Source organism: Pecten maximus, chromosome 1 (genome assembly GCF_902652985.1).
Source record: "Pecten maximus chromosome 1, xPecMax1.1, whole genome shotgun sequence".
NCBI classification, from domain to species: domain Eukaryota; kingdom Metazoa; phylum Mollusca; class Bivalvia; order Pectinida; family Pectinidae; genus Pecten; species Pecten maximus.
Genome location: NC_047015.1, coordinates 5,208,120 through 5,227,864, shown reverse-complemented (window position 1 = coordinate 5,227,864; position 19,745 = coordinate 5,208,120). Strand labels below are relative to the sequence as shown.

At 41.2% G+C, this 19,745-nt stretch overlaps 1 protein-coding gene and 1 non-coding gene across 2 annotated transcripts; one reads left to right on the top strand and one right to left on the bottom strand.

The window, feature by feature from the left end:
• The first annotated feature begins 3,945 nt into the window (after positions 1-3,945).
• Positions 3,946-19,046, top strand: LOC117340147 (extracellular matrix protein FRAS1-like). Its single transcript, XM_033901917.1, has 8 exons — positions 3,946-3,973; positions 5,797-5,930; positions 13,196-13,282; positions 15,166-15,313; positions 15,578-15,727; positions 16,599-16,739; positions 18,158-18,301; positions 18,880-19,046. The coding sequence occupies exons 1-8, from the start codon at positions 3,946-3,948 to the stop codon at positions 19,044-19,046; spliced, it is 999 nt and encodes a 332-aa protein (XP_033757808.1).
• On the bottom strand, positions 14,977-15,048 carry Trnaf-aaa. The gene has a single exon. It is a non-coding gene; the product is annotated as a tRNA-Phe (tRNA).
• Positions 19,047-19,745: the final 699 nt, after the last annotated feature.

The following is a 19,745-nucleotide window of genomic DNA, read 5'->3' as shown; positions in this document are numbered from 1 at the left end:
CAGTGTGTGTTATCAATATTAAGGGCAAGTGAGTTCATGCCTTGGTGTGGCATCCTTTGTCTGCCCTTGATCAGGTTTCAATTTTTAACTCAGTTACCTAGAGGCCCAGGGTCATGATATTTAACTAGTAGCATACTGGAATGAAGGACTTCCAAGTTTGTTCAAACAAACAATCTTGAACAACTTTCAAAGTCATGTGGTCTTATGTGTAAAAATCTTTAAAACAACATCTTCTGAATATCCATTACCAGTTCTAATAGAGTTATGCCCCTTTTTTTTTTAAAACGAGCAAAATTTTGTTCAGCTATGCATTCACTTAGTTCTTACCTAAACATAGAACATGCTTTATTTGGTTATAGTACCATAAATAGGCGGCTTCACAAAGTATCCAAACCAATCATGGAAAAGCAGGGGGTATACTTGTCACCCCCTCGGTGACAGCTCTAGTTTCATATTAATAACTCTTTCAGTGATACCAACTACATGTATCTTATTATGGTTTTTTTTCATGCTAAAGTGCATAGTCATATGTATATTAGGTAATAAAAAACATTAACCTATCAGATGTTTTGTATATCGTTGATGATTAAAATGTGATGCAGTCAATTAATTCAGCATTTAAGCTGAAGTGGGTCATCCCATCAAAGATTTATTCAAATCAGGTTTCTATTTGCACAAAAAAAAAAAAAAATCATTCAAATTTTTATGATAATTTTTATGACTGGTTTCATATGAAAAATTGCCAAGTTGATGTCCCATTGTCATGGTATTTTTCACCATATTGATTTTTTCAGACTGAGATGAATATTACCAGGGAAGGGGACTGCTGCACAGAGTGTCTACCTAGAGAAAGTAAGTGTCTACCTATACAAGGGTAAGTGTCTACCTAGACAAGGGTAAGTGTCTACCTAGACAAGAGTAAGTGTCTACCTAGACAAGGGTAAGTGTCTACCTAGACAAGGGTAAGTGTCTACCTATACAAGGGTAAGTGTCTACCTAGACAAGGGTAAGTGTCTACCTAGACAAGGGTAAGTGTCTACCTAGACAAGAGTAAGTGTCTACCTAGACAAGAGTAAGTGTCTACCTATACAAGGGTAAGTGTCTACCTAGACAAGGGTAAGTGTCTACCTAGACAAGAGTAAGTGTCTACCTAGACAAGGGTAAGTGTCTACCTAGACAAGGGTAAGTGTCTACCTAGACAAGAGTAAGTGTCTACCTATACAAGGGTAAGTGTCTACCTATACAAGGGTAAGTGTCTACCTAGACAAGGGTAAGTGTCTACCTAGACAAGGGTAAGTGTCTACCTAGACAAGGGTAAGTGTCTACCTAGACAAGGGTAAGTGTCTACCTAGACAAGAGTAAGTGTCTACCTAGACAAGGGTAAGTGTCTACCTAGACAAGGGTAAGTGTCTACCTATACAACAGTAAGTGTCTACTAGACAACAGTAAGTATCTACCTATACAACAGTAAGTGTCTACCTAGACAAGGGTATGTGTCTACCTATACAAGAGTAAGTGTCTACCTAGACAAGGGTAAGTGTCTACCTAGACAAGGGTAAGTGTCTACCTAGACAAGGGTAAGTGTCTACCTAGACAAGGAGTAAGTGTCTACCTAGACAAGAGTAAGTGTCTACCTAGACAAGGTAAGTGTCTACCTAGACAAGGTAAGTGTCTACCTAGACAAGGGTTAAGTGTCTACCTAGACAAGGGTAAGTGTCTACCTAGACACAGGTAAGTGTCTACCTAGACAAGAGTAAGTGTCTACCTAGACACAGGTAAGTGTCTACCTAGACAAGGTAAGTGTCTACCTAGACAAGGGTAAGTGTCTACCTAGACAACAGGTAAGTGTCTACCTAGACACAGGTAAGTGTCTACCTAGACAAGAGTAAGTGTCTACCTATACAAGGGTAAGTGTCTACCTAGACAAGGGTAAGTGTCTACCTAGACAAGGGTAAGTGTCTACCTAGACAAGGGTAAGTGTCTACCTAGACAAGGGTAAGTGTCTACCTAGACAAGGGTAAGTGTCTACCTAGACAAGAGTAAGTGTCTACCTAGACAAGGGTAAGTGTCTACCTAGACAACAGTAAGTGTCTACTAGACAACAGTAAGTGTCTACCTAGACAAGAGTAAGTGTCTACCTAGACAAGGGTAAGTGTCTACCTAGACAAGGGTAAGTGTCTACCTAGACAAGGGTAAGTGTCTACCTAGACAAGGGTAAGTGTCTACCTAGACAAGAGTAAGTGTCTACCTATACAAGGGTAAGTGTCTACCTATACAAGGGTAAGTGTCTACCTATACAAGGGTAAGTGTCTACCTAGACAACAGTAAGTGTCTACCTAGACAAGAGTAAGTGTCTACCTAGACAAGGGTAAGTGTCTACCTATACAAGGGTAAGTGTCTACCTAGACAAGGGTAAGTATCTATCTAGACAAGGGTAAGTGTCTACCTAGACAAGAGTAAGTGTCTACCTAGACAAGAGTAAGTGTCTACCTAGACAACAGTAAGTGTCTACCTAGACAACAGTAAGTGTCTACCTAGACAAGAGTAAGTGTCTACCTAGACAAGAGTAAGTATCTACCTAGACAAGGGTAAGTGTCTACCTAGACAAGGGTAAGTGTCTACCTAGACAAGAGTAAGTGTCTACCTAGACAAGGGTAAGTATCTATCTAGACAAGGGTAAGTGTCTACCTAGACAAGGGTTAGTGTCTACCTAAACAAGGGTAAGTGTCTACCTAGACAACAGTAAGTTTCTACCTAGACAACAGTAAGTGTCTACCTAGACAACAGCAAGTGTCTACCTAGACAAGGGTTAGTGTCTACCTAGACAAGGGTAAGTGTCTACCTAGACAACAGTAAGTTTCTACCTAGACAACAGTAAGTGTCTACCTAGACAACAGCAAGTGTCTACCTAGACAACAGTAAGTGTCTACCTAGACAAGGGTAAGTGTCTACCTAGACAACAGTAAGTGTCTACCTAGACAACAGTAAGTGTCTACCTAGACAAGGGTAAGTGTCTACCTATACAACAGTAAGTGTCTACCTATACAACAGTAAGTGTCTACCTAGACAACAGTAAGTTTCTACCTAGACAACAGCAAGTGTCTACCTAGACAACAGTAAGTGTCTACCTAGACAAGGGTAAGTGTCTACCTAGACAACAGTAAGTTTCTACCTAGACAACAGTAAGTGTCTACCTAGACAACAGCAAGTGTCTACCTAGACAACAGTAAGTGTCTACCTAGACAACAGTAAGTGTCTACCTAGACAAGGGTAAGTGTCTACCTATACAACAGTAAGTGTCTACCTATACAACAGTAAGTGTCTACCTAGACAACAGTAAGTTTCTACCTAGACAACAGCAAGTGTCTACCTAGACAACAGTAAGTGTCTACCTAGACAAGGGTAAGTGTCTACCTAGACAACAGTAAGTTTCTACCTAGACAACAGTAAGTGTCTACCTAGACAACAGCAAGTGTCTACCTAGACAACAGTAAGTGTCTACCTAGACAAGGGTAAGTGTCTACCTAGACAACAGTAAGTGTCTACCTAGACAACAGTAAGTGTCTACCTAGACAAGGGTAAGTGTCTACCTATACAACAGTAAGTGTCTACCTAAACAAGGGTACGTGTCTACCTATACAAGGATAAGTGTCTACCTAGAGAAAGTAAGTGTCTACCTATACAAGGATAAGTGTCTACCTAGACAAGGGTAAGTGTCTACCTAGACAAGGGTAAGTGTCTACCTAGACAAGAGTAAGTATCTACCTATACAAGGGTAAGTGTCTCCCTAGACAAGGGTGAGTGTCTACCTAGACAACAGTAAGTGTCTACCTAGACAAGGGTAAGTGTCTACCTAGACAAGGGTAAGTGTCTACCTAGACAAGAGTAAGTGTCTACCTAGACAAGGGTAAGTGTCTACCTAGACAAGGGTAAGTGTTATCCAACATGAGAGTAATTGTCTACCTTGACGAATGTAAGTGTCTGTTTAAAGATCCACCAAAGGTAAAGTTATTTTATCCAAGAGAAATGTCTTCCAAGGAAAAGTTATTTCGCCCACAGGAAATGTCTGCCAGGGGGAGCTAATAAGCAGTAAAAGTATTTATTACCCAGGATAAGATTAAACAAGAAGCCCATGACCTTAAGGGTCATGTGACATTAAAGACCCTTGTACTATTGTAGCATACATACTCAGTAGCAGGTATAGTGGCACTACTGGCCATGGTGGCCATCTTGGATTTTGGACCAACCAGAAAAATAACAACACCCTCACACTCCTCCCTCTCCTGCACACTTCCCCTCCCAACACTCTCCCTCTCCTGCACACTTCCCCTCCCAATACTCCTCCCTCTCCTGCACACTTCCCCTCCCAATACTCCCCCCTCTCCTGCACACTTCCCCTCCAAACACTCTTCTCTCTCCTGCACACTTCCACTCCCAATACTCCTCCCTCTCCTGCACACTTCCCCTCCCAAAACTCCTCCCTCTCCTGCACACTTCCTCTCCCAACACTCCTCCCTCTCCTGCACACTTCCCCTCCCAATACTCCTTCCTCTCCTGCACACTTCCCCTCCCAACACTATCCCTCTCCTGCACACTTCCCCTCCCAATACTCCTCCCTCTCCCTCACACTTCCCCTCCCAACACTCCTCACTCTCCTGCACACTTCCCCTCCCAACACTCCTCCCTCTCCTGCACACTTCCCCTCCCAACACTCCTCCCTCTCCTGCACACTTCCCCTCCCAACACTCCTCCCTCTCCTGCACACTTCCCCTCCCAACACTCCTCCCTCTCCTGCACACTTCCCCTCCCAATACTCCTCCCTCTCCTGCACACTTCCCCTCCCAACACTCTTCTCTCTCCTGCACACTTCCCCTCCCAACACTATCCCTATCCTGCACACTTCCCCTCCCAATACTCCTCCCTCTCCTGCACATTTCCCTTTCCAACACTCCTCCCTCTCCTGCACACTTCCCCTCCCAACACTCCTCCCTCTCCTGCACACTTCCCCTCCCAATACTCCTCCCTCTCCTGCACACTTCCCCTCACAACACTCCTCCCTCTCCCTCACACTTCCCCTCCCAACACTCCTCCCTCTCCTGCACACTTCCCCTCACAACACTCCTCCCTCTCCTGCACACTTCCCCTCCCAACACTCCTCCCTCTCCTGCACACTTCACCTCCCAACACTCCTCCCTCTCCTGCACACTTCCCCTCCCAACACTCCTCCCTTTCCTGTACACTTCCCCTCCCAATACTCCTCCCTCTCCCTCACACTCCCCCCTCCCAACACTCCTCCCTCTCCTGCACACTTCCTTTCCCAACACTCCTCCTTCTCCCTCACACTTCCCCTCCCAACACTCCTCCCTCTCCTGTACACTTCCCCTCACAACACTCCTCCCTCTCCCTCACACCCCCCTCACAACACTCCTCCCTCTCCTGCACACTTCCTTTCCCAACACTCCTCCTTCTCCCTCACACTCCCCCTCACAACACTTCTCCCTCTCCTGCACACTTCCCCTCCCAACACTCTATCTCTCCTGCACACTTCCCCTCACAACATTCCTCCCTCTCCCTCACACTCCCCCCTCCCAACACTCCACCCTCTCCTGTACACTTCCCCTTACAACACTCCTCCCTCTCCCTCACACTCCCCCTCACAACACTCCTCCCTCTCCTGCACATTTCCATTCCCATCACTCCTCCTTCTCCCTCACACTTCCCCTCCCAACACTCATCCTTCTTTTTTAAGATTTTTGTATTTCATGTGTAAATGGGTGTTTCCTTTTCAATCAACAGATGCTTGTGTGGGTGAGCAACCCATCCGTTACCATGGTGATATATGGAATGTGTCCAGTTGTGAGTTTTGTATGTGTCAGAATGGACAAGTCCAGTGTCATACTGCAGTCTGTGAGCATCTCAGGTGTACACAGGTAAGAATAGGCCAAGTATACACTGTCGTTAGGTTGAGTATACACTCGCGTTAGGTTGAGTATACACTGTCGTTAGGTAGAGTATACACTGTTGTTAGGTAGAGTATAAACTGTCGTTAGGTTGAGTATACACCGTTGTTAGGTTGAGTATACACTGTAGTTACGTCCAGTATACACTGTCATTAGGTCGAGTATACACTGTCATTAGGTAGAGTATACACTGTCGTTCGGTAGAGTATACACTGTCATTAGGTCGAGTATACACTGTCATTAGGTCGAGTATACACTGTCATTAGGTAGAGTATACACTGTCATTAGGTTGAGTATACACTGGCGTTAGGTTGAGTATACACTGTCGTTAGGTAGAGTATACACTGTCGTTAGGTAGAGTATACACTGTCGTTACGTCGAGTATACACTGTCGTTAGGTAGAGTATACACTGTCGTTAGGTTGAGTATACACTGTCGTTAAGTAGAGTATACACTGTCATTAGGTAGAGTATACACTGGCGTTAGGCCGTGTTTACACTGTCATTAGGTAGAGTATACACTGGCGTTAGGCCGTGTTTACACTGTCATTAGGTAGAGTATACACTGTCATTAGGTAGAGTATACACTGTCGTTACGTCGAGTATACACTGTCTTTATGTTGAGTATACACTGTCGTTAGGTAGATTATACACTGTCATTAGGTTGAGTATACACTGGCGTTAGGTCGAGTATACACTGTCGTTAGGTCGAGTTTACACTGTCGTTATGTTGAGTATTATATACACTGTCGTTACGTTGAGTATTATACACTGTCGTTAGGTTGAGTATTATACACTGTCGTTAGGTAGAGTATTATATACACTGTTGTTAGGTTGAGTATTATACACTGTCGTTAGGTTGAGTATAAACTGTCATTAGGTTGAGTATACACTGTCATTAGGTTGAGTATACACTGGCGTTAGGTTGAGTATACACTGTCATTAGGTTGAGTATACACTGTCATTAGGTCGAGTATACACTGTCGTTAGGTCGAGTATACACTGTTGTTAGGTAGAGTATACACTGTCGTTAGGTTGAGTATACACTGTCGTTAGGTCGAGTATACACTGTCGTTAGGTTGAGTATACACTGTCGTTAGGTCGAGTATACACTGTCGTTAGGTCGAGTATACACTGTCGTTAGGTTGAGTATACACTGTCGTTAGGTTGAGTATACACTGTCGTTAGGTTGAGTATACACTGTCGTTAGGTTGAGTATAAACTGTCGTTAGGTTGAGTATACACTGTCGTTAGGTTGAGTATACACTGTCGTTAGGTTGAGTATACACTGTCGTTAGGTTGTGTATACACTGTCGTTAGGTCGAGTATACACTGTCGTTAGGTAGAGTATTATATACACTGTCGTTAGGTTGAGTATTATACACTGTCGTTAGGTTGAGTATACACTGTCATTAGGTTGAGTATACACTGTCATTAGGTAGAGTATACACTGTCATTATGTTGAGTATACACTGTTGTTAGGTAGAGTATACACTGTCGTTAGGTTGAGTAGACACTGTCATTAGGTAGAGTATACACTGTCATTAGGTTGAGTATACACTGTTGTTAGGTAGAGTATACACTGTTGTTAGGTTGAGTATACACTGTTGTTAGGTTGAGTATACACTGTCGTTAGGTAGAGTATACACTGTCGTTAGGTAGAGTATACACTGTCGTTAGGTTGAGTATACACTGTCGTTAGGTCGAGTATACACTGTCGTTAGGTAGAGTATACACTGCCGTTAGGTCGAGTATACACTGTCGTTAGGTTGAGAATACACTGCCGTTAGGTAGAGTATACACTGTCGTTAGGTAGAGTATACACTGTCGTTACGTCGAGTATACACTGTCGTTAGGTTGAGTATACACTGTCGTTAGGTAGAGTATACACTGTCGTTAGGTTGAGAATACACTGTCGTTAGGTTGAGTATACACTGTCGTTAGGTTGAGTATACACTGTCGTTAGGTTGAGAATACACTGTCGTTAGGTCGAGTATACACTGCCGTTAGGTCGAGTATACACCGTCGTTAGGTTGAGTATACACTGTCGTTAGGTTGAGTATACACTGTCGTTATGTCGAGTATACACTGTCGTTAGGTTGAGTATACACTGTCGTTATGTCGAGTATACACTGTCGTTATGTCGAGTATACACTGTCGTTAGGTAGAGTATACACTGTCATTAGGTTGAGTATTATATACACTGTTGTTACGTTGAGTATTATATACACTGTCGTTACGTTGAGTATTATACACTGTCGTTAGGTTGAGTATACACTGTCGTTATGTCGAGTATACACTGTCGTTAGGTCAAGTATACACTGTCGTTAGGTTGAGTATACACTGTGGTTAGGTTGAGTATACACTGTCGTTATGTCGAGTATACACTGTCGTTAGGTCGAGTATACACTGTCGTTAGGTTGAGTATACACTGTCGTTAGGTTGAGTATACACTGTCGTTAGGTTGAGTATACACTGTCGTTTGGTAGAGTATACACTGTCGTTAGGTTGAGTATACACTGTCGTTAGGTTGAGTATACACTGTCGTTAGGTAGAGTATACACTGTCATTAGGTCGAGTATACACTGTCGTTAGGTAGAGTATACACTGTCATTAGGTTGAGAATACACTGTCGTTACGTCGAGTATACACTGTCGTTACGTTGAGTATTATACACTGTCGTTAGGTAGAGTATACACTGTCGTTACGTTGAGTATTATATACACTGTCGTTAGGTAGAGTATACACTGTCGTTACGTTGAGTATTATACACTGCCGTTACGTCGAGTATACACTGTCGTTATGTTGAGTATTATACACTGTCGTTAGGTTGAGTATTATATACACTGTCGTTACGTTGAGTATTATACACTGTCGTTAGGTTGAGTATTATACACTGTCGTTACGTTGAGTATTATACACTGTTGTTAGGTTGAGTATTATACACTGACGTTAGGTCGAGTATACACTGTCGTTAGGTCGAGTATACACTGTTGTTAGGTTGAGTATACACTGTTGTTAGGTAGAGTATACACTGTCGTTAGGTTGAGTATTATACACTGTCGTTACGTTGAGTATTATATACACTGTTGTTACGTTGAGTATTATATACACTGTCGTTACGTTGAGTATTATACACTGTCGTTAGGTTGAGTATACACTGTCGTTATGTCGAGTATACACTGTCGTTAGGTCAAGTATACACTGTCGTTAGGTTGAGTATACACTGTGGTTAGGTTGAGTATACACTGTCGTTATGTCGAGTATACACTGTCATTATGTCGAGTATACACTGTCGTTAGGTCGAGTATACACTGTCGTTAGGTCGAGTATACACTGTCGTTAGGTTGAGTATACACTGTCGTTAGGTTGAGTATACACTGTCGTTAGGTTGAGTATACACTGTCGTTCGGTAGAGTATACACTGTCGTTAGGTTGAGTATACACTGTCGTTAGGTTGAGTATACACTGTCGTTAGGTAGAGTATACACTTTCATTAGGTCGAGTATACACTGTCGTTAGGTAGAGTATATACTGTCATTGGGTTGAGAATACACTGTCGTTACGTCGAGTATACACTGTCGTTAGGTAGAGTATACACTGTCGTTAGGTAGAGTATACACTGTTGTTAGGTAGAGTATACACTGTCGTTAGGTTGAGTAGACACTGTCATTAGGTAGAGTATACACTGTCATTAGGTTGAGTATACACTGTTGTTAGGTAGAGTATACACTGTTGTTAGGTTGAGTATACACTGTTGTTAGGTTGAGTATACACTGTCGTTAGGTAGAGTATACACTGTCGTTAGGTAGAGTATACACTGTCGTTAGGTTGAGTATACACTGTCGTTAGGTTGAGTATACACTGTCGTTAGGTTGAGAATACACTGTCGTTAGGTCGAGTATACACTGCCGTTAGGTCGAGTATACACCGTCGTTAGGTTGAATATACACTGTCGTTATGTCGAGTATACACTGTCGTTAGGTCAAGTATACACTGTGGTTAGGTTGAGTATACACTGTGGTTAGGTTGAGTATACACTGTCGTTATGTCGAGTATACACTGTCGTTATGTCGAGTATACACTGTCGTTAGGTCGAGTATACACTGTCGTTAGGTTGATTATACACTGTCGTTAGGTTGAGTATACACTGTCGTTAGGTTGAGTATACACTGGCTTAGGTTGAGTATACCTGTCGTTAGGTGAGTATACACTGGCATTAGGTCGAAGTATACACTGTCGTTAGGTGAGTATACTACACGGTCATAGGGTGAGTATCATACACTGTCGTTACGGTTCGAGTATACTCACTGTCATTACGGTTGAGTATTATACACTGGTCGTTAGGTAGCAGGTATACAGCTGTCAGTTACTGTTGGAGTATTATATACACTGTCGTAGGTAGAGTCTACACGTCGTACGTTAGAGTATTACACTGTCCGTTAGTCGAGTATATATACCCTGTCCGTTAGGTTGAGTATTATAACTGTCGTTAGGTCGAGTAATAACTGTCGTTAGGTTGAGTATACATGCGTTAGGTGATAATACACTGTCGTTGGGTTGATTTTAACACTGTCTTTCGGTAGAGTATACACTCGTTAGGTTGATTTTTTTACACTGTGTTAGGTTGATTTATACACTGTCGTTAGGTAGAGTTAGTTACATTTTCTTTTAGGTGAGTATACACTGTCGTTAGGTAGAGTATATACTGTCATTGGGTTGAGAATACACTGTCGTTACGTCGAGTATACACTGTCGTTAGGTAGAGTATACACTGTCGTTAGGTAGAGTATACACTGTTGTTAGGTAGAGTATAACGGTTTTTAGGTCGAGTATACACTGTCATTAGGTAGAGTATACACTGTCGTTAGGTTGAGTATACACTGTCGTTAGTTCGTGTATACACTGTCGTTAGGTAGAGTATACACTGTCGTTATGTTGAGTATACACTGTCGTTAGGTTGAGTATACACTGTCGTTAAGTAGAGTATACACTGTCATTAGTTCGTGTATACACTGTCGTTAAGTAGAGTATACACTGTCGTTAGTTCGTGTATACACTGTCGTTAGGTAGAGTATACACTGTCGTTATGTTGAGTATACACTGTCGTTAGGTTGAGTATACACTGTCGTTAAGTAGAGTATACACTGTCGTTAAGTAGAGTATAGACTGTCATTAGGTAGAGTATACACTGTCGTTAGGTTGAGTATACACTGTCGTTAAGTAGAGTATACACTGTCGTTAAGTAGAGTATACACTGTCATTAGGTAGAGTATACACTGTCGTTAGGTAGAGTATACACTGTTGTTAGGTTGAGTATACACTGTCGTTAGGTAGAGTATACACTGTCATTAGGTAGAGTATACACTGTCGTTAGGTTGAGTATACATTGTCGTTAGGTTGAGTATACACTGTCGTTAGGTTGAGTATACACTGTCGTTAGGTTGAGTATACACTGTCATTAGGTAGAGTATACACTGTCGTTAGGTTGAGTATACACTGTCGTTAGTTCGTGTATACACTGTCGTTAGGTAGAGTATACACTGTCGTTAGGTAGAGTATACACTGTCGTTAGGTTGAGTATACACTGTCGTTAGGTTGAGTATTATATACACTGTCGTTAGGTTGAGTATACACTGTCGTTAGGTTGAGTATACACTGTCGTTAGGTTGAGTATACACTGTCGTTAGGTTGAGTATACACTGTCGTTAGGTAGAGTATACACTGTCGTTAGGTTGAGTATACACTGGCGTTAGGCCGTGTTTACACTGTCATTAGGTAGAGTATACACTGTCATTAGGTAGAGTATACACTGTCGTTACGTCGAGTATACACTGTCTTTATGTTGAGTATACACTGTCGTTAGGTTGAGTATACACTGTCATTAGGTAGAGTATACACTGTCGTTAGGTTGAGTATACCCTGTTGTTATATACACTGTGTACATTGAGTATTATACACTGCCGTTAGGTCGAGTATTATACACTGTCGTTATGTTGAGTATTATATACACTGTCGTTAGGTTGAGTATTATACACTGTCGTTAGGTTGAGTATTATACACTGTCGTTACGTTGAGTATTATACACTGTCGTTAGGTTGAGTATTATATACACTGTCGTTAGGTCGAGTATACACTATCGTTAGGTAGAGTATACACTGTCGTTAGGTAGAGTATACACTGTCGTTAGGTTGAGTATACACTGTCGTTAGGTTGAGTATTATATACACTGTCGTTATGTTGAGTATTATACACTGTCGTTATGTTGAGTATTATACACTGTCGTTAGGTTGAGTATTATATACACTGTCGTTAGGTTGGGTATTATATACACTGTCGTTAGGTTGAGTATACACTGTCGTTACGTTGAGTATTATACACTGTCGTTAGGTAGAGTATACACTGTCGTTACGTTGAGTATTATATACACTGTCGTTAGGTTGAGTATACACTGTCGTTAGGTTGAGTATTATATACACTGTCGTTATGTTGAGTATACACTGTCGTTACGTTGAGTATTATATACACTGTCGTTAGGTTGAGTATACACTGTCGTTACGTTGAGTATTATATACACTGTCGTTAGGTAGAGTATACACTGTCGTTAGGTTGAGTATTATACACTGTCGTTACGTTGAGTATTATATACACTGTCGTTATGTTGAGTATACACTGTCGTTACGTTGAGTATTATACACTGTCGTTAGGTAGAGTATACAATGTCGTTACGTTGAGTATTATATACACTGTCGTTACGTTGAGTATTATATACACTGTCTTTATGTTGAGTAATATACACTGTCGTTAGGTTGAGTATTATATACACTGTCGTTACATTGAGTATTATACACTGCCGTTAGGTCGAGTATTATACACTGTCGTTATGTTGAGTATTATATACACTGTCGTTAGGTTGAGTATTATACACTGTCGTTAGGTTGAGTATTATACACTGTCGTTACGTTGAGTATTATACACTGTCGTTAGGTTGAGTATTATATACACTGTCGTTAGGTCGAGTATACACTGTCGTTAGGTTGAGTATACACTGTCGTTAGGTAGAGTATACACTGTCGTTAGGTAGAGTATACACTGTCGTTAGGTAGAGTATACACTGTCGTTAGGTTGAGTATACACTGTCGTTAGGTTGAGTATTATATACACTGTCGTTATGTTGAGTATTATACACTGTCGTTAGGTGGAGTATTATATACACTGTTATGTTTGCCTCCACAGGACCAGGTATTGGTACAATCCGTAGGAAAGTGTTGTCCTGAGTGTATAGAGCCTCCTAACTGTGACTTCGCCGGGGATACCTTCAAGGTAGCTAAGGCCACCTTCTCTGAGTGTGTGTGCTGTTACAACAATTAGAGTGATGTATATTTATATTCAACCGTTCTTTGAAATAACAACGCCACCCTACCAGGGCAAAACAAATCTTCTGTACAGTAGCAACTATGTAGTTTGTTACATCTTCCTCAAACATTTTACAAAGAACAAAGTTTTATATCAAGTGTGAAAAGGATTTTCAAAGTCGGCATTCAGACTAACCTTTGGCACTTAAATATGGCCGGAATAGTTTTGTTGTACCTGAAGTACTTTTGGGGGTGTTCAACAAGTCTTTTTTTTTTCAAAATACCTCGTAATTCATCTTCGTTTATTGCAGCCAAACGTTGTTGGGGTATCTCGTCTGCCATATTGTAAACAAAGTGATGGCGAACAATCATTTGTATGCAGAATTCTGATTGGCTGTTGTTCAAAATGTAAAAGTTCAAGGAGTAGTAGTGTGCAGCCAGCTGGGATCGAACCCGCGACTCTCGGCTTACTTGTCCGCCGCTCTACCGACTGAGCTAAAGGGAAATTCCCCCTAGCCGGAAGCTAGAAGGCGACCATACAATTATGTACAGTATCTACAATTAAAACCCGGCCTGCTACACTACTCCCTCCTTCAAACGTGTTCGCCCCCGAACACACCAACCCAGGTTCTCTCTCCAAGGAAGCCTCTTGCTTTTACTTGGAGTGGTCTGCGGCACCAATGTAAAAGTTCAAGGAGTAGTAGTGTGCAGCCAGCCGGGATCGAATCCGTGACCCTCGGCTTACTGGTCCGCCGCTCTACCAACTGAGCTAAAGGGAAATTCCCCCTAGCCGGAAGCTAGAAGGCGACCATACAACAAAAATAACACGATTGCCCACATGTTCGTGCTATAAATAACACTAACAGGCCGGCAATGCTTGGAGAATTTTCTGAGCTATTTTTAGCCCACCATCATCAGATGGTGGGCTATTCAAATCGCCCTGCATCTGTGGTCCGTGGTCCGTCCGTAAACAATTCTTGTTATCGCTAATCCTCAGAAAGTACTGAAGGGATCTTTCTCAAATTTCATATGTAGGTTCCCCTTGGTGCCTAGTTATGCATATTGCATTTTGAGACCAATCGGAAAACAACATGGCCGACAGGCAGCCATCTTGGATTTTGATAATTGAAGTTTGTTATCGCTATTTCTCAGAAAGTACTGAAGGGATCTTTCTCAAATTTCATATGTAGGTTCCCCTTGGTGCCTAGTTATGCATATTGCATTTTGAGACCAATTGGAAAACAACATGGCCAACAGGCAGCCATCTTGGATTTTGATAATTGAAGATTGTTATCGCTATTTCTCAGAAAGTACTGAAGGGATCTTTCTCAAATTTCATATATAGCTTCCCCTTGTTTGAACAGTACTAGAGGGATGTTTCTCAATTTACACAGATTAGTAAAAGGAAGGGAAAAATAGAGAAAAGATCAATCTGACATGGAACCTATAAAGATCGTTCAATGGTGGGCGCCAAGATCCCTCTGGGATCTCTTGTTAGCATGAACAGGTCCTTGTGAGGAGAACAGGAAATTGGCCAATGAAAATTAGGGAAACACTCCGGCCATATTACAATGGTGCATATATAATGTAGACTGTTTTAATGGTATAATGTAGACTATTTAAATGGGCGCCAATTTTGTAACAGGAGAGGAGAAAATGTAGCGTCCAGACCGGGGTTCGTACCCGGGACCTCCGAACTTTAGCCGGATGCTCTACCAATTGAGCTACCTGGTCACCGATGATCGACCCAGTCCAGTCCCGCTACATAATGATGTAGACTGTTTTAATGGTATATTTATAATGTAGGCTGTTTTAATGGTGTATATATCATGTCTGTCTGTTTGTCCTTAGGATGGAGAGACATGGCATCCTGACCCCTGTTCAGTGTGTAACTGTAAGGATGGGGAAACGGTGTGTTACCAGAACTCCTGTCCTGTTTGTCCGCAGGGAAGTGTGTCTGTCCTTCAGCTAGGAGAATGCTGTGGACAGTGTCAACCAAGTATGTGATGGTAGACAATAAAGTTTACACCTGTGTAAAGGGAGGTAACCTAACTGTGATCAGTTTTAATATATTGAATTATGTCAACTCATTCAAAACTTTTATTAGATTGATGTCTATATCTCACTGAATCTCCCCTCCGACTTATCTCTGGAATTGTGACTCTGTTTTGACATCAGATTATAAGGGTAATGTAGAAAATGACCTGGTATTTGTTAGATATATCTTCCCTCTATACATTCAGGGTTATTTGAATTATTTCAGTGCCCTGTTCAGACATGTGTCTGACATGTTCCCCAGATGACCCCCAGCAGTGCACCAAGTGCCATGTGACCAGTATGATGGTTCAGGATGGTACATGTGTTTCTGGTTGTTCAGAGGGGAAGTTTGCTACTCGGAACAACCAATGTCAAGGTGAGTATAACTTTGAAACAGATACAGAGGTCAGGGGCCTGAGGGAGCTAGGTACAAGGTTAGGGACCTGAAGGGGGTACATGGTTATAGGGGCCTGAAGGGGGTACAAGGTTATAGGGGCCTGAAGGGGGTACAAGGTTAGGGATCTGAAGGGGGTACATGGTTAGGGGCCTGATGGAAAATACGATGGTAAGGGGCCTGAAGGACGTACAAGGTTAGGGGCCTGATGGAAATATGATGGTAATTAAGGGGCTGGGGCCTGAGGGAGCTAGGTACAGTACATGGTTAGGGACCTGAAGGGGGTACATGGTTAGGGGCCTGATGGAAATACGATGGTAAGGGACTGGGGCCTGATGGAAATACATGTCTAGGGCCTGAAGGAAATACAGGGTTGGAGACTTTAAGGAAATACATGATCAGGGACTTGTAAGTAATGACAGGGTACGGGGCTGCACGAAGAAAATACATGATTAGGGCCTGAAGGAAATACACGGTTAAGGGACTGAAGGAAATTCAGGGTTAGGGGCCTGAAGAAAGTACAATGGTTCTGTAGCGGCCTGAATGAAATACAGGGTTAGGGGCTTGAATGAAATACATGTACAGTGTTAGGGGCCTGAATGAAATACAGGGTTAGGGGCCTGAATGAAATACATATGTTGTAAATATGTTATAAACTGATTTGAAGTGCATTGGTTCATATTTTTATCATGGGACCAGAATCCACAAATACCTACATTTATGAAATTCCATTGATGTTCTTTGTGGAAAAATTAATTTCATAAAATGATGAGATTTAGGTTTTCATAGAAGCTGATTTAGAACTTCTGACTTGATAATTTGTTGGTCTATTTATATAACGTTTGTATGTTAGCCTGCCACGAGACGTGTCAGACCTGTATAGATGGAACACAACACCATTGTGTTAAATGTAAGCCAGGACTTCTATGGAGGAATGGTCAGTGTGTACCTAGGTGTGACAGAAACTACTTCCAGGAAGGTGGCCAGTGTATTGGTAAGTAGCCAAACGTTTTTATACAGTTGTGGGATCGCACAACATTGGACGATGTGTGATGTGTGCACAAAGTCTGCATGAATAAATGTGAGGTTGTATCCTGCAGGTGAATAAGTACGGGGATCACAACAAAGTGTGTGCGATTGCTATCTTGGTTGATATAAATTTAGGAATTGATTACAATTAATGTTAAAATGTTCGGAAAGGTTTTGATATAATGATGTTATATACATAGTTTCTGTAATATCCTTCACTGAAATTCCATATTATAGTCATGTCAATGACCTACACAACTATATGGTTTCGAAGTAAGGAGATTTCAGATGCGGGACAAGCCAACACATAAAAGAGAGTCATTCTTACCACTCAAACCAGTAAAAGTTATAGAGCCAAACAGTGACTTCAGTTGTAAAAGTAGGAACCCTATCTACTGTATAACCTGTCCAACCTGTCTCGAAAACTACATTGGACAAACGGGAAATGCTTGTGCCTGTCTGAAAGAGTTCGAGTCCACAGACAGAAGATTTACTCACCAGAAACAAGAAATGTCCCATTAGTGAACATTTTAACAAGTGTGGTAAATGACATCTCTGGATAGGCCCGTTTTTATAAAATGTCAGAACTAACTACACCAAATAGAATTAGTACAGAAGAACTGTTCATAAAACTTTTCAATCCGTCACTAAACACACACTAAAATGTGGAGCGGTGTAGTATGGTAAACTATGTAACATTATAACTAGGGCATGAATGCAAACGCCTGAAGAGAGCCGCAAGGCTTGAAACATTAGCGATTACTGTAAACGTACTTATTTTAGCGCAATCAAATTTTAGCGCATTTGCAGATTTTAGCCAGTTAGCGCAATGATGAATTAGCGCATCCACAGAACTTTCTATAGAAATGGAACGTACAAAAAGTAATTAGCGCAATCATAATTTAGCGCAAGGCTTCCAGCGCGAAAAGCGCTAAAATAAAATTACCGCTAAAATATGTACGTTTACAGTATTATAATATGGAATTTCAGTTGTCATGTTAATATTTCTTTTTATGTTTATAAACACGATGAACAAAGTGTTTCTCATATTTGAACTATACACCTCCTTGATACAACTCATATTCTATATATTTGTCTTTTCGCAATATTCATCGTCCAATCTTACGAAACGGCGTAGATGTGTAATACAATTGTGTATCTCAGAATTGTGCATGATATGCGTATGATGTTTTTGGTTTTTTGTGCGATCCCACAACAGTATATGTAGATAGACAACCTGAGTTTAGACTGATCAGGTAGCATTGTTAATCATATAGAAAACCAGTCTTATAGATATTATGTATATATTTGTTTTATAAATTGTACACCAAATTTGTATACATGTACACCAGTAAGTTTTAGGTGTTTGACTTTCCTTGGTAGCATGTCACAGAAGCTGTAGCTTTTGTGTGGGGCCATGGAGCCAGGATTGTCAATCATGTTCAAGTCCAGGACAGGTGCTCCAGGAAGGACAATGTGTGGACGCATGCCAATCAAACTACTACCTCAGAAACAAGGAGTGTCTAGGTAGGATCAGCACTCATGCACACGGTGTCAATTCATAGTGCAATTAAATTTCAATGGCTACCTTCTTTTCATTCAGTCTTGATATTTCTTGGCAAAGTGTTGATGGTTACCAGTAAATTCACGGTGTTATCAAATATATGTGTTTCTTTATTTGGTTCAATAAATCAAATAATACATTACAATGAGATAATAACAATATATTTTGAAAATTGGAGGTTGTGTTTCTTTTGCGTGTCAGTATACGATACCTATAAAGTCTTGAGGATTGGCCCTTTCAGGCACGTAGCTGTCATGTGAGCACATTCGACAAGATTGTGATTGCATCATTTACCAAAGCATGAGCATTATAAAGACAAGAAATATTAACATTCAATGTTGGTTTAAATTTTTTTAACTCTTTTTAGTTGTCAAATGTACTGACCAGTAAGTTTGACTTATCCAGATAATGTTATTAAAAACCTACTTCTTTAGTAATAAAAGTGATTTCTACCACAAACTATCTCTATACGTTCACCATTTGTCTCTGTCTCGGTGTTTATTGACCATTGTGTAGTGATGTGGTTTCCTTGTCATGGCAGAGTGTCCCCCAACTTGTAAGACATGCTCAGGCGACGGAGGATCCTGCACCAGTTGTTTTGCGGGATTTGTATTACATCGCACACAGTGCCTTTCTGAATGTCCGAATGGATTCTACGCTAATCCAGATGGATTTTGTCTGCGTAAGACTGTAGCTTTTATATTTTGAAAACATGTAAAAACTCACAATATAAAAATTTCTTTAATTTTGTGAAATAAATTTTTGCTATCAAGACTAAATTTGCTTGTATTTATTACCCAGAATTTGAGGGAAAAGATTTAGATTATAACTTGTTGAAAATTGCTGTAATTGTGAATCTTGCCATGAAAATTAACCGTATAATGTTGTGTGCGCTCAGGATGTCACATCAGCTGTCGTACATGTACTGGTCCCAGAGACACTAAATGTACCTCCTGTATAGAGAGAGTTCGCCTTAGTAAGAGGGGACGATGTCGCATGCCATGTGCCGACGGCCAGTACCTAAGGAGAGATGGCTCCTGTCACAGTAAGTGATTGTAATGTACTTTGTTTTACCACTCAGGCCACCCTTTAAAATATCTTGGTTTCCTGTAACCCGACCAGGGTAGGTATGTAGGGCTGAAATTGTTTTAATTCAGTTTTGGAAACAAATTTTCAATCTTTAATACGAAACACACACCAACCTGGTTTGGGAGACAAAGTTTCAAACCTGCACAGCAACTTCCGAACATAAACATCCGGAACGGTCAAATCGTTACAGTATTACAGTATTACAGTAATATTCACGGAGGATATGAATTCAGTATATTCACAGTAATTAGATATAGTGCCAATATTTATATATGAACTGTATTGAGATGTTTACTGGATAATGTTAACAAGCCATGA

Bases quoted from the DNA above. Each gene is read 5' to 3' on its own strand.
- LOC117340147 (XM_033901917.1), top strand. From the start codon at position 3,946: ATGAGAGTAATTGTCTACCTTGACGAAT. The intron at 15,728-16,598 runs GTGAGTATAACT...TTTGTATGTTAG, and splicing joins TCGGAACAACCAATGTCAAG to CCTGCCACGAGACGTGTCAG. The intron at 18,302-18,879 runs GTAGGATCAGCA...TTGTCATGGCAG, and splicing joins CAGAAACAAGGAGTGTCTAG to AGTGTCCCCCAACTTGTAAG.